Source organism: Zonotrichia albicollis, chromosome 9, assembly GCF_047830755.1.
Source record: "Zonotrichia albicollis isolate bZonAlb1 chromosome 9, bZonAlb1.hap1, whole genome shotgun sequence".
NCBI classification, from domain to species: Eukaryota; Metazoa; Chordata; class Aves; order Passeriformes; family Passerellidae; genus Zonotrichia; species Zonotrichia albicollis.
The window spans coordinates 31665191-31681166 of NC_133827.1; the positions used below are offsets into that span (position 1 = coordinate 31665191).

At 45.7% G+C, this 15976-nt stretch overlaps 1 protein-coding gene across 2 annotated transcripts in view; it reads right to left on the reverse strand.

Annotated features, from left to right (window-relative positions):
* The window catches only part of TP63 (tumor protein p63), a 165296-nt gene that overhangs the window by 85820 nt on the left and 63500 nt on the right, over nt 1-15976 (reverse strand). For both annotated transcript variants that reach the window (XM_074547218.1, XM_026792113.2), the window contains exon 3: nt 14323-14412. In XM_074547218.1, coding sequence (XP_074403319.1) covers nt 14323-14412 — 90 coding nt within the window. The remainder of the gene's footprint in view (nt 1-14322; nt 14413-15976) is intronic.

Here is a 15976-nt window from a genome sequence, read left to right on the forward strand (position 1 = left end):
AAAGGAAGAGCACAGTATTTGTTTCTCATAAGCTGTGGCCACACTGCTGTTGCCTTTCCCTGGAGGTGAGTGTCCCATCATGGGAGGAAACAAAGCCCTGTCGGCTCTGCCAAGCATGACATAAAAGTGGTGGTGAAGTGGAGAGAAAACAACCCCATTTCTGCTCCCACTGCTCAGTCTAAGCACATCCTTCCATTCTTCACCACATTACCCCCTTTCCTACCTTCATATTAAGGACATTAAAGATAAAGCAAACAAGCCACTCACCACCCCAGGAAACAATGACAGAAAGCCATTAAACTCAACTATTGCAACACAGCAACACTTCTCACCCCAAATACCACCTTCCACTGCAAGCAATCTTTCTTAGAAAGGGCTTAAACCAAAACACCCAGGTTTGACTTACCACTGGGGACAAGCCACGAGCTCCCGAGGAAAACAAGACCCAGGCTTGAGACTGAGCATGCACAGCCCAGCCTCTCCTCTTGGTTTTGAACCTTAAAGGCAGATGGCACCTGCTTGCACTGATAGGAGTCAGATCTGACACAGGGTGCAGCCCCAGCACCGCTGGCACAAGTGTGAGTCCAGCAACCCCCTTCCAAAAATAAAGGCTGTCGCAACCAAGAGGTAGCTGGTTTCCTTTGTGTTTTCATCGAAAACGGGCTTGGTGCTTCAACACTCTGAGCTACTCTGGGGTGATATCATGGTTTGTGAGGAAGCCAGAAATGAATAAGGTATCTCAGTGAAGCTGCTGTGTTGGGTTTTAAGAGGTCCAAGTACCTCCATTTCTTCATAACTTCCCTCAAAAACTGGAGCTCTGGTTTGGTTTGTGTTTCTCCAGCAGTACGCAAGTTCTCAGAAATTATCAGTATGGTTTATGGGTGCAGAGCTTTGTGGCTTGATGTTGGTGTAAAGCTACACTGTAAAATTTTGTAAAATAAAATCTTTCACAGGAGGGATGAGTAAAATTATTCGGAGCTTTCTTTCTACTTGTTCCCAAACTGCAGTGTCCCTTTCTGCTTCTCCCTATGAGATGTCTATCAATGATGTACAATTTTCTATCGTTGGCCTGTAGTTCTCAGTCAGTGGACATGCAGATGGAACCAGCGAAGTCTTTGTCTGTAAGCTACAAATTTTTCTCTTTTTTCACAGGTTACAGTGCCCTAAAGAATATGCTAGCAAAGTACTCAGGAAACCTTGATGCAGAGAGAAAAACATCTGTTCCTATGAAGACATTATACAAATGTATAATTCCACATTATACAAATGTATCCAACAAATTATTAATAAGGTCTAAATAATGATATCGAATGTGTCTCATTTTATTCATGTGCTCTACAAAGGAAGATAGTGTGATTACCCCCATATTACCTGTAAGAAAACGAAGACACCAGGAGGTTATAGAATTACTCACCATTAGTCAGCAAGCCATAAATACAACCTTGGTCACCCAAGTCGCAATGTGCTGCTTGCTCTAAAAGGAACTAGTGATTTTGGGTGTTTACATAGAGAAATTCAGAAAGGCCTTAATTTCTTCTGGTACAGTATACACTGTACCTCCTGCACTAAGAAACTCCCAAACTTCATTTATCTTCATACACCAAAATGCTGATGCCCAGGAATGAAAATCAAGGGGCTGCAGAAATGCTGTGACCAGCTTTAAGACACACACAGAGTTCAGGGTAGAATGAGAATTCCAATCCAGACTAAAACCTAATATTTCTTCCTGAATTTATACAGCAATTAACCCCTTAATCCCTTCATTTGTGTACACATTAATACATTAGCCCTCAGCCACCACAGGGTATGAGCTGGATAGAGATTCAAGTCACAGAGGAGTCGGCAGCTTCAGCTCCAGCAATCCCAATCCACATGCTTGTCCCTGCCTTCTCCAGTTACACCTTGAAGCGCATCAAAAGCAGTGGTAAACGATTTAAAGTTCATGAGCATTATGCCTAAATGCCTGAATCTTGGAGTCAGTTGTATTTTTAGTTTTTGCGTGGGGAGGGGGCTCCTGTTCAGATCACACCGTTAAAACTGTAGGAACTTGGCAGCCCTCGTCCTGCTGGAATTCCCCTGCTCTGCATTGTAATGCTGCAGTGATTTGTAGCCATCGGTACCTAATGAAGCTCACAGCTGTGCAAGAGGAGAAGGATGCTGGGTCTGGCAGCACGGGACAGGCGTGCGCCTGTCAGGCGATGTCATCTGGAATTCCCCGGAGCGCTCTTGTCCCCCAGCCTGGAGCAGCCACCCTCAGCCGGCAGAGCACAGCCTGGAAGCACCCCCTTGTAACCCTTTCCCAAAGGTTGGAGGCCTTTGGAAATCAAACAGGTTCGTTGCTACCCCCTAAACAGGGGGGGCAGAATGAAAGCCAAATGGGAGACAGGCAGAATCTTCCCCTCGGAGAAGATCGCAGTTGAATTTCATCTGCCTCTACTGCACCTTTTTCTGTGTCTACTTCATTAACAAGCAGCCTCTCTTCCCAGCATGAATTGAGCTGTAGAATGCATTTTCCTGCTTCTTTCTTTGCCTGATGCCATATTCCAAGGTCATTAACTTACACAAGCCCAAAAGAGACTGACTCCCATCCTGGCAGAGGCAGGTTGTGCTGAACTGAGCTCACAAGCCATTATTCTCCTTTCGATTTTAAGCCGAGCTTTCAGGTTTAGCATTTTAAAATTTAGACTTCCAGCAAGTTCTTTAAACCCTTCAGATTGTCTTTGCACATAATGCTGCTCCTATGTGTCAGTCCCAAAAAATAACTCCAAGAGAATACTGACACATGCATGGGTTAGAAAGGACAAATGTAAGGAATAACAAACACCAACACAGGATTCTCCTGAGACAGAATATAACTTCCACCTATGGTTCAGTTTTTTTCCCAGTTCCCACATTTCACTGATCTGCTCTCTCTCAAAAAGATGTGGACAGCAGCACAGGTTATGGGGAGGGGCAGCAGTGAGAAAGTGGTTGGGTCACACAAGGATATGCATTAGAAAATGAAAGAAGCTGACTGCCAGAAGGGTGAACCCTGATCTCAGAAGTGGCCAACAGCCAAGGAGATGTAGGGAACACATGAAGGAACAGGGAGTGGCAGCAGCAAAGGCTCTATGACACTGCTGGTGTCCTACAGCATCTGTCAAGGACACACCAGGGAAGACTCTTAGCTTCTCCTGTTCTCCAGACAAAGGGTGCTTGCCCTGCACACACCCTGTTTCAACTGTGAGCTGCATGCTATTGGGGGGAAATAAAGGAGCTCTGTTTCACAGGAATGCTGTGTGTTCTGCTAGGGTCTACTCTAACAGTGCCTCCTGATCTCTCTGTGACTTAGATTTGTCTTTTGGAAGCATATGTGTGTGAGATGAATGGAAAGTGGTAGGAAGGGATGGTTCAGCTTCCTGGTTGCTCTTGACTCAAGTCTTCAGTGTACAGGCGACACTGACCTAATCAAGAAAGTGAAACTGGCTGTACAAAGTAATCCTCCCAATTCACCGTGCTGCAAAACACAAGGGGGATTTTTCTCCTTTCATCATCTCCTTTCATCTTGAGTAAGACTGCCTGCAGTGAAGGCAACATTTGCAGCTTTGTGGCAGCCCCTCAAAGCAGCCCTGTGTCCCACACCAGTGCGCTGCTCCCATGCTGGCTGCAGAGCCCCTCTGGGAGGAACAGACTCCCTCTGCATTCCCACCAGGGTTCCCAGAATGAGCCCTGCAGGGCCTGGAAACGGCTGGGAGTGGCTTCCTGAAGCTGAGCAATTTCAGAACCTCCACAGCCCAGGAACCCACTGCATTTCCTATCAACAGCTCATCTAATCAGCTAACTACATATCATCACTGTCAGCCTGACAACAGGGACCACTTTTGCATAACAGATTTCATCCTCAGGGCTTCAGGCAGCTCATCACTCCACCAGCATTTAAGACTCTCTCCCATAACTGTAAACCCTATTATTTCTTTTTTCCTTCAGGATTTCCTTCAGCATCTCATAAACTTTCCCAGACATCTCTTACCTCCCATTCAAATTTTGACACCCCCTTCTTATCCATCCTCAGAAGCTGTGCCTTGGACATCCCCTCCTTTCTGCTCAGCCCTGACACCCACTCCCTTTCTCAGCCCTGGCCACAGCAATTCCCCCACCTGCCCACTGCAATTGGGGCTTTCTAGTCTGGGGTACAAACTCTTCATAACCCACAGAAGACCACCTGTGTGGAGAAGCCCAGGGTTAGAATGCAAACCTGCAGCTCAGGACACCCAAGCTCAACCCCCAGCCCCTGGGTGAACTGTCCAGCTTTGTTTTTCCATTCCTAAGGTATAATCCCCAATCTGGTAAAGCACATAGCGACTTCCTAACAATTAGTGCATCTCCAGGGAAACAAGACTTTCCAAATTTAGATAATAAAATAAAATGTAAATAATCAATTTTAAGAAAGCCTTGAACCCAAAACCAATTAAAAGCATTTGCATTATTTTGTAACTCACTTTTCCAGTCAATCCCTTTCCCAAACCTATTGTAGTGGTGGTGAGAAGCAGTGCCCATCTGGAGAAGGAAGAGTCAGAGCTGCTGGACAGAGATGAGATCTTTTACTGCAGTAAGTGAGAAAGTCTTCTAAAAAGCAGCGCAAGTGGGAAATCCAGGCCCAGCCCTCAAAATTCTGAAGTATTTTTGGTCCAAGTCCAAAAATAAGTGTTGTAAGAAAAATTTTACAGGCAAACTGTCTAGAAGCCACAAAACATTTGCAAGTCCCTTTAAAAAATAATAAATCTCTTTGGTCTGAGTACTAGATATTATCTGTTCTCGTTCAAATACCCATCTGAGAACATGTATTTGGGTCTAACTTTGGAAGTTGATACAGGACTTTTGTAGCCAGACAGCCCTGGTAGTTTCACAGCAGGATGAATGCAGTGATGCATCCTCCCCTCAGGAGAGGAGAGGATGAGCACAGCTCTCTGCTGAGGCATCTCCTGCTGGGTCAGTGCTGCCTCCAGCCCTGCTGCCACATGCCAACCTCTGCTGTCCAGATGCAGCTACAGCTGAAGACAACAAAGACCATTTTTTGTCTCTCTGGGGTCAGTGCCTAACCCAAAATCACTCCATGGCCCACTCATCCACCATCAATAATCTGCAGCAAGTGCCTGGGGGCACATGGAGCAGTAGGAACTCAGACACCTCTGCTGTTGAATTCTGCTGCACAGAAAGATGGGGAGACCCCTCATCTTTCCTGGAGGAGCAGTGTTAAGTGCCCAAAGCAGCCTAAACCACTTAACCATATAATTTCAGATACTTAGATCTCTGTAGCACCAGGGAATTTTAAAAGAAATAAAGCAACAGACACAGAAATGAAAAAGGGTGAGGTCATTTTCAGGAGGTGTCAGTCATGAGAAAAATACAGCTATGACAGGTCTTCAGCACTGCACTTCTCTAGTGATTTTAGATATTTAATGAGGAAAATTGCAAAGTTCTGGGGAGGCAATGGCCAGAAGTCTCATCTTCCTGAGGCTTGCAAAATCAAATCCCCCTCTTTTGAGATTTGGTCATTAGTATTTTTCCTGCTATCGCAGCATTTACCCAGTAAAATTATCTACCGGATTTCATTGCTATTTTTTACAAGGAGCTTTCAGCATTTCCCACAGAAATGGGACTTTCTTAATAATTGTCTGCCAAACTTTTGCAGTGTTGAGTGCAACCAGCATCTGTAAGTTTTCACTGGTCTACCTCCATCACACCAATACAGAGACCACAACACAGAATGAAAAAATGCTTTATTTATTTATTTGTTTGTTTGTTTGCCTGAGAGAAACCCCCAGATGAGGGGTTCATCACAAGTATGGCTGGGCCCCCAATCCAGGGCCCTTCAAGGGAGATCTCTGTGAGTTCCTGGCTGCCCTGCTGGGTAACACAGGTGGAGACTCTGTGGTGCAAAGAGCAGAAGGCTGTGGCCCTGATGGCTCCTGATGGGGTGGTAACATGCTCTGAGCTCTGTTCAGAGTCTGGCATGTTGCCTGCAGCCTCTTCCCTGCTTGCACCATATCACTATCAGCAGTATTAAGGGCATGTGGTCCCAAGGACAGTAACACACTCTGCCAACAGTGGAGCTTCTTTTAAACTTGCTGAGATTTGAACTTTGACATGTCAAGGACTCAGATCGTGCCTCTGTCAGGGTTGCCCCAGCAGCTCCTGGGTTTTTGGCCAAGTGGTTGGTGTGCTGCAGCCTCCAGGAAGGCTCTGGGCACCCCTGCATGCTGAGCAGCAGGCGCTGAGCTGCTGCTGGCCCAGTGCACACAGGACAGGCATTTCCCAAATGTGGCCCCTGTGAGGAGGCAGCAGGGAGAGGACATCCCACATGGGCTGTCTCAGGATGGTCCCTCCACCAAGAGGAAGCAAAGCAAGAGAAACCATGCAGCCCATGCTGACTTTCAGGCCTGGGAAACTATGCATTGCAGGGCATTTAGTCATATAAATATAGTGAGAGAAGAGAGGGACAGACAGGGAGCATGAAATACATGCTTCTTTTTTAGGACAGGAGGCTTCTCACACTGACTGCTGCAAAAGGCTTGTGACATTTTGTGTTGATCCAGGTAAGACACTTGGCTCCCTAAGGTACCTGCTCTTACAAAAACTGCTTCTATCTTTAGTTACACAAACTCCTTATGAACTGCTCAGGGGACTTATAAAGTCCTTCTCACAAGCTTTCTCTCACCGGTTGAATTTTTAAAAAATATCAGAAATCATCATGATAATACAGAAAGTCCCCAGAACTCTTTAGAAGCAGGAAACTGTAAACAGCAACATCCTGAGTTTCAGTAAATAATTAAAATGCAAAACAGAAACACCAGCAAAGCAGATGTTAGGTGCAGATTCCTGTAATATGAATTTCGTTGAAGCTCCCCAAACTTGTTACCCCCCCAGCCAGCCTGTGAAATCTGGTGTATTTTGGATACTAAGCATTAATACCCACTCCTCACCCTTGCCACCAGTAATACTCCTACAGGAAAAGGAGCTCTTGTGCTAAATAACATGTGGGCTGCATTTTTCAGCGTGTAGCAACTCTGTGGCAGGGCAGCTATTCCTAAGCCCAAGGGCAGAGAATCCTCCTCTCAAAAATAAGAGCACTTACAGAAACCTTCCTGTGTGTCACAAAATAGCTCCAAGACAGGGCAGATGAAGGACAAAGAATTAAGAGCAGATTATAGTCCTGAAAGACAGGAACAAATGAACGGTTTGTCAGGAACCCTGCTGGTGTAAGGCAATGCTACCTGGAGTGCTCACAGCATCTCTGCTTTTGTAACTGTGCCGGGTGCTGAGAAATTACAGGGTTGGCTCCCTATAATTTTATCAATACATTGCCACACCTAATGTGATTTATGATTTTTGCTTGTGATAATCTTAAAGCTGTAGCTGCTGCAGTGCTATGAATACATAGAGCATCACCTTTTTCATCAAAAACAGGAATGATGTTTCCAGCCTGTATATTTTATGAAGAAAATTCACAAATATGAGCAACAAAACTTGGAAAGCTGTGTAAAGAAATTTTGTTGTTTTACATGGAGAGTTTCAACCCTGCAATATTTGACCACCTAATGCCCATGTTAACTCTCAAAGCCAGCTGAACTACAGTTTCACACTTGTTACCACCACCTCATATACCCCACTGACAGCAATTCCAGCCATCCCACTGATATTTCTCCCCAGCTCCTGCTCCCCAGACACTGCTGGCAATACAAGCTGAGCCACTGCTGTTTGCAGCATCCAGCTCAGCAGCACAATTCAAGCTTCTTTCCATGCATTTGTTCAGCCTGCAGTGACTTTTGTGCCTATCAACATTACTAAACCACACAGGCACTGAACCTCCCAGGGCAAGGTTTTGTAAGCAGGCTTATTTTTATGTTGCAAAGAACCTGCTGGAGCCCTGATCACTTACTGCAGGGTTTCCCCCTTCTCACTTGGGGAGTTGGCTGTTCTCTTTATAGCTCCATGTACTAACTGAATTCCCCTTGCTTGTGTGTACTGGTATTTATCACATCAGACCACCTGTGGCATTTAAACACCTGATTGGAAATGACTCAGCAGCAAAATCCTGTGGGGAGGTGATTTGTTACACAGGAGTGATTGTAAACAGGCACCAAAAACTCCCAAGCAGGGCCTAAGAACAGATACAGATGTTTTCATGACGCTGTCTGAGCTGATGTTATCTATTACCAGCAGAGCTAGTCAAACCTCAGAAATCTCTTACAGCAAAACATTTTCCTTCTGATTATTTCAGTGGCGATCATGGGCTACAAAATTTTAAGGTAAAAAGAAGTCAAAATTTGTATGGCAGAATAACCACTGGCTCTCACCACCATGTCCACGTTCCCAGGAAGGTTTTCACACAAATGCCAAACTAGCTTAGAGCCAGGCACCAAACTGAAAGCCAAGTTTCCTTGATTTCTTCCTCATCCAAGCCCCTCCTTCCTCCCCCATACCTTATTACTGCTATTGAAATGTTTTATGCACGAGGCTTCAATACTCTTTTGGACACGTGTTGAACTGCAGAGGGTTTTATTTTTCCCCAAATTGTAGCTGAGCCTTTTTGCTTTGTAACAGAGCAAAAATCCTGGTGTTTGTTGAGCAGAACTTTTGCAAATTAGCTTGTAGCAGAAGGTACAATGTCAATCATTACGGAATTATAACATTTACCATGAACATTCTAAACACCTCTGAACAGATGAACTATTAAGAACTTGCTTCTCTGATTTCTTCAGGATTTTTGAAATTTGGGCAAGGCACTATAAATCAGGTATTATCTCCTCACAGTACAAAGGACCCCGTGAAAGATTTCACTTATTCTCCCTGCAGTCCTTTGGGATGTGAGAAAAAAAAATGGTTGGTTTGGTTCAACTTTAATCCTTTAAGCAGCACTAAAAGGACCTTCAAGCAGACAGGTATTTTCTTGAGAAGCCTCCACAGTTTTGAAGAGGAAAATGTGCTGTCCCTGTCAGTGACTGTGGAGTAAGGAGGGTGCAGCAGAGACAGAATGGAGGAGGGCAGCAGGGATAAGCAGACTTTGGGCTCTGCCAGGAAGAGAGAACTGAAGAGGGTTTAATGTGCAACTCTTGAGTGCTGTTTTGCAAAGATTCTGTATTGTAAACCCATTCTTCTGATAAGATTGCAGTGCAAGAACAGGACAGTGACCAAAGAACAGACCTCACATATGAGATCAATACCCTCCCCTCCTCACCACGAGCAGCACACGTGCCTGATGGGGTGCTGGAGGCAGCTGAGAGGTCCCATGCTGGCATCCACTGCAGAGCTGCTCTGCAAAGCCCTCCTGCCAAGGAGGCCACTCTGCAAAAGTTATATGGCACATGGAATGCTGTCCTCTCATGTGCATCTGCCTCCAGCTCTGGTCCTTCCCCCATGGAGTTTTTACCAGTGGTGGCAGCATAGCTGTGAGTGTTACCACAGGAGAGCTCACAAAGTCCAGAAACAAAAGCACCTTCTCACGTCTCCTTCCTGCATCCAGCCAATTCTGCTCCTTCGGGGGTCACCAGCTGCCCTGAGCACACCACAAGCTGCTCACAACAATTTCTGGGCCCTCTCTGAGTCTCTGGAAAGTACCTGCACGATCACTGGCTGTTTCTGCAAACAGATCTATACCCAGTCATGCATCTTTCTTTACTTGACTTCAGGTCTTTCTGCCAACACAGCAAATTTGGGCTCCCATTGCATAGGTGAAGGCAACTGAAATTTGTCCACTCTGTCATAGCAGGAGTTCAGCTATTCCTCAGCAAAGCATAGCATGAGGAAAGGGAAAAATGTGCAGCTGTCCAAATGCAAAGATTCTGCAGAGCCTGCACATGGGATGAGATGCTCCTGTGTGACACGACCCTGTGACAACTTTAGCAAATCTCTGTCACAATGTCACCCAGCTGATACTGAGTGAAAGGATGACTCCAGCATTGATTCACAGCCATGAGAGGCACAGCACTCTGCTGCCAGCACTGCAGGTTTGGCCTGGATCTGTCCCCTCCCAGCCCAAGGGACAGAAGCCTGCAGCGTCCCTGGGGCCTGTTGGCAGTGATGAGCACAGGGTGCAGTGAGTTTCCACTTCTGTGCTGTGTTGCAGCATTGACCTTGGCCAGACTCCTGTCTGATCATTGCAGTCTGCTCACCAGCCCTGTTTGATACATGTGGGAACCACTGAGGGAAGGTGAAGTGACACATGCAGTGCTCCTGATGAAAGATCTCTTTGAACCCTGGAGCTCTGGCTGCCTGGAACTGCACCCTGCTCACCACAATCCATCCAGATTTAGCACCCAATAGATGATGTTTGCATGGCCCAAACACTCCTCTCCATTCCAACTAATTTCTAATACCCCCCCCGAAGTAATTTCTTACAGTTTTCCTCATTGGTTTCTAAAAATAGATTTTTTTTTTCCCTACATACCTGGCTGGGGGGGTTTGTTTGATTTTTTTGTTTCAGCAACTTCCTCAAAACCCAGGACCATGTCTGAGAAATCAGGTTTCCAGCACAGATGCTGCAGAGAGCAGTGGTTTTCAGGGCTGTTCCTCTGTTATTAGCGAGAATTGGGAGGCTGGACTGTATCACATTGTGCTGAGAATACAAAGTGAGAAATGAAAGGAGAAAGAGCAGCTTGTGTGAGAGCCCTTTCATTCAGAAGGGAAGAGTGAGGCATGGTGAACACCTTCAACACAGCACTGATGTGGAATCCTGAGGCCACCAATTAGCCTGGGCATGGGGAGAGGGAGGGCTAGAGCAGACAGGACTTCAGTGCAGTGCACCAGCAGGTGCATTCCCTACAGCCCCCACAGCAGAGGGCTCCTGGGTAAAACACAGCCTAATGACCATTATTTCCAAGAACACAAGTAACTTATCTGTAAACATCACTCCCCCAACCAGGCATTAGCTGGAAAAAAAGCAGCTTTGGGGAGAGATACTAATTACACAGCTCTCAACAGCTGGACTTTGATCATAATTACAGTGCCTTTTTCATCTTACATTAGTGGCTTTCAGCTGCAGCTAGGTGGGCACTTCTTGGAAGGTGGAAATCCCACCCGTTTCAGATAATCTGCTCTTTTTATGACTCAGAGTGGACCTGGGTTTTGTGCAGCAAAGGATGAGCTCCCACGGTGCCATCCAAGGCAGCAATTCATGGGGTCAGTGGCCTGGCCCTTCAGTGCAGGTGCTTCTGTCATTACAGCAGCACCTCCCAAGTCCCAGAGCCAGGGCACTGAGTGTGTATATTCCCAATTTCAAGGATTTCCCTTTACAAGGAAAGTAGAAGGAGAAAGAGTTAAAGGCCTGCTGAATTTTAGCATCCCTCAGCTCTTTCTGTTTAAGAAGAAAGATGGGCAGACTCAGGATACACCTGTCCAAACAACCTCACTGCAGTCACAACCTACATTTGCATCCTTCACTTCTGCAAAAGGATGTACATCCCCTTCTCAGCAGCCACTGCTCCTTTGCCCCTGTGTCAGCTGGGCTGCAGCTCCAGCACTGATCTCCAGCACTCAGCAATGAGTGGGGCTGTGAAGGAAGAGGCTGTGACCCAGCTGATTCCCTATGATTTTGTGATGCTTTGCTTTGATACCCACATTTTTAATAGCCTCAATGAGGGAGCTGGGCTGTTGAGACAGAGGCTGAAGTGACTTAAACAATCACACACAGCACAGAGTCTAGGCACTCAGCTGTTTTTCCTCATCTGTAGCACTGAATTACTGTGTTCTGTGGATATATAATTTCACAGTGGCATGTGAAATGGCAGGCATAAGGCACATGAGCATCATAGAGGCACATTAACTAATGCTCCTCACTGTGCTCTGCGTTCACCTCTTGACAGAGGAAATGTTTTAGCTGGCTCCCACGTGTCCTCCTGCTGCACACCCCCAAACTGAAGAGGTAAGTAGATGAAGCAACAGCAGAGGGTAAATCAAAGCCACAAATCTTAGAGTTAACTGGGATTTATAACTTATTCCCCCTCCACACTGAACTACAGGGAAATCTGTGTGGCATGCATCCCTCCCAGCAGTTTAACAGGGTTTAAAACACTTTTCACGATTGGTTTTTTGCCAGCATACCTCAACGTTATCAGTTTGCTGGTTAGATAATTACTAGATGTAATTTTAAAGTTGCAAAGAAGCACACTGGTATTAGCTAAATAAAGTATTTTGGCCACATCAAAGCAGAAGTGTTTGAAACTGTGTAAAATAAATGCAATTCTGAAACTATTGAATGTTAAAGCAGTCAGAGAAATGTCACATAACACGTTATGAATGTGCAACCAATGGAGCCTAAAGATGAAGACCCTCTATGTCTCAGACTGAGAAAAATATCTTTGGGATCAGCTTTGAGCTGATTTTGACCTGTGGCAGAGCACAGTCACTAACAATTGAACAAATGCCACTCTTGGCTCATGTAAACAGACATGCATAACAGCTGAGAGATGTTGTTACTCTAAGCTGTATCTCAGACAGGTTTTATGACTGAGGGGTGTCACAAATTCTGTTTGTCCTGAGGCTTCCCACACTGCAGTGGTCACTTAAAAACTCATCATGCTGCTCAGGCATGTGGTGAGGAGCAGCATTTCTACTGTAAGGCCTGACTTGCTGGGTGAGGCAGATTTGTAGGGGTTGAAAGGCTTATTAAAAAAGTTCCACCAAATACAGCCAATGGATTCTTTTCTCTTTAATTCATGCTCCAGCTGTATTTTTTGCCTGAGCCACAGCACCAATTTTCAGAACCTGTTATTTGGCATGAAGTGGGATACAAACTGGCAGGAGCTGACAGGCTGGGAAGATGTCTCAGAGCTCAGGTGCACTTCCCAGTGCATCTTCTTGCTTTTTCCCTTTTTCTTCATTTTCACTTTTGGAATTTGCCTGGCTGGGGCTTCCAGCCATGGAAACATCAATGTGCTAAAGACTCGAGAGCTGCCAGCCCAAACCCACCTTGCTGAGTGGGCACTGCTCTGGTGCTGCTTTCTTGTGAATCCCACACTTTCTGCTGGCCACAGGCACATCCCCGCCGGGCTCAGCAGGGCTGGGTGGATTTGCTGGAGGCCAGAGCATGGCTGCATGTGCGTGGCCAGCCCTGGGCTGCTGTTGTGGAAGGTCTCCCTGGGGAATCCAATACCCCCGGCTTCATTCCACCTTCCTGTGCCCGGCAGCGCGGCCAAGGACCGTGCGCTATTTCCCAGCCTCTCTCCTTTCCCTCTGCTGGCCCCAAACGCGGCCCCTCCTCGCTGCCAGGTCTCCACTCTCCTCCCCAGGACCTTCACACAGCAGTGCCACCAAACACCCGGGTTGGGGGGGGATAAAAGCCCCCACAAACCTTGTAACAAAGCACAACAGTGAGGAAAACAACCCAGGGATCATCACCAAGCTGCCTGCAGTGCCACAGGCTGGGTGATGGTGGCCAAGCCCTTTCTCCAACACAGAGCTGTGCAGCAGGGCAGCCTTCCCCAGCACGCTGTGGAGGATGCAGAGTTAATAGTTAACTCTTCCAGGGATTAATGCTCCATTGAGATACCAGCCAGGGCTTTTACAAAACACAGACAGAAACCAGTCTTATAAAGGAGTTCAACAAGTGACTGTGCCCAGAGGATTTCACCTCTCCGAACTTTACGACTGGAAAAATACCATCTACATGTCATTTGCATGCTTAAATATAGTATCTTCTATTGGGAGAAACAAACAAACCGACAATGTGATACTGTGACACCTCGTGTGGACATGCTCTTTTATCTGCTGGAAAGTTATAAAACTCGGCATAACAACAAAGCTAAAATAAGAGTGGTTGTCAAGCTCTGACACTGGCTGTTAGACAGAAGGAAAAAATATTCCTGGAAAATTGCTCTCTCTTAGAAGGCAGTTTTTTCTTCTCTGAATCTTTTAAATTAATTATTTATCCTTTAAATTCCAAAATCTCAATAGGTCAGCTTGTGTTATTCCCGGAAGTTTTTTTCACTTAAAGAAACAAACAAACACACAACAGAAACCTAAAGCCATTCCTGTACTACCCAAAGCACAGTGTAACCTTCTGCTCCAAAACACCAAGGAAAGATACTATCAGCCTTCGTGCTATTTATCACATATTTTTTTTTCTCCTCTAATGCCAAAGAGGAAAAGGGGATATCTTAAACGGATGCCTATAATTAAACAGTAACCTGTTAGAAAGCCAAAAATAATAATAAGCTCCAGTGAGCATGAAGAGAGCGGCACATTTTTTCCGCGTGCAGCCCAGCTGCCGGCGGCCGATAGCAGGAAAGTTAACGATTATCAGGAGGCTGCGATAAGCGCTGCGATAAGCGGGGTTACGTCACTCACCGCGGGATGCAGGCATCGGGGTAGTACGGCAAGGTGCTGAAAGGTGCTGCTTCAAAATTCATTTCCTTCCAGCCCCTCCCTGGGGACAAACTGAAATAAAATAAATAAATAGATATAAAGCCGGCAGGCTAAAAGCAATAAGGTCAAGTGGTACACGAGGTACAACTTTAGAGATTTATTTTACACTTGCGGATGGGTGGGATCTGCCAGGGGCTTGGCCAATGGGATTGGTCCCGTTACCCGAGCATCACCACCACTCCCTCCTCGCCAGCTGGGCATCTTCTGCACAGATATTTTCCCCTCCTCTCAACATCCTTAATAAACTTTGGTGTGCGCTGGCCACACTTGTTGTTGGGAGCTCATCTGGGGCTTCTCTGAACTTCTGATCTCGCCGGTCATTGGTTGCCTGCCCGCCTGACTTCACAGTTTAATTTTGGCAGCTCTTGCAATTTTACAAACTGCTGTGGCCGCTGGTCATCCTCGTCTCCAGATGGCCGGAGTTTCCTCTGCTGGGTGCAGCGCCTGTGCTGAATTTCATCCTCCTTTAAAAGCTTCCCTTGTCAGCTCTGGGGTTGGTACCTGCTTATAGCTGCCTGGGGAAATTTTCTGTCTCCCTCCCACCGTACACAGTTCACACAGTCTGTTGTGGTCACAGTTTCAAAACGGAATGACAAAATACGGGGAAATTCCTCAATTAAAAATAACTTTTTTTTAAACTTTTGCCTCTCTGCCTCTCCTTCCTGCCCTCCTCCCTGCAAGAGAGCTATCAGATATATTTGTTAATCTTTTCCCTTTTTTAGCTTTTCACTTTTTCCAAAAAAAAGTGCGATCATATAAAAATTTTGCATTGTTCTGGTGTCCTCTAAATAACATATACATTTTCCACATTTAAAAAACCCCAATATTTTCAATGACTTTGAGGAGAAAGTAAAAGTAAGAAAATAGAAATCACATCTTTGTCACACATTAAAGCTTAGAGAAAAAAGAGTGAAATCCACCAAAATAAACTACCAAAGATGAAAAGCTGATCTGATTTTCCTGAAACAGCACAAAAGCAAGAAAGGATGGCTTTAATTCTCTCTCCACCACCTCTTTTTCTTTTTTTTTCTATTCTGTTTTGAGTCACACAAAAAGTCATTCAGGAAAGCAACCTGTTTTGTCCCCTGTTTTTTTCCCCCTCCATGATTTATCCAAATAGTACAGGCTGTAAACCTATCCTGGTTTTGTGGGTTTGGAGAATGAATGAAATATGAATCAGGAGCTAAATTAAAATGGATTCCAGCAGGAAAAAAATAGCACCCACATATCTGTGCGCCAGAGGGATTGCATCTTCAAGCAGACCTATACATTTGTGTGGATGAGGAGCAGTGTAAGGGACTGACCTATAGCTCACCTATAGTGAATATTTGGTGCCAGTGTCCGCAATAATTCCAGCCACCCCTGGGGCAAAAGTCAGGAACCCTCTGAGATGGCAGCAATTGCCTCTTATTTTTCCCCTCTGTGTTTTCCTTGTAGGAAATGTTGGTTCGAAGAACGTCACGTGGAAACATTTTCTTTGCTGCCTGTGCCAGGGTGGCAGGAGAGCTATTTCAGACTTGACATTCTCCACCCACACTCAGCCTGATAGCTTCTAACATCTGTGAATTGTGAATCC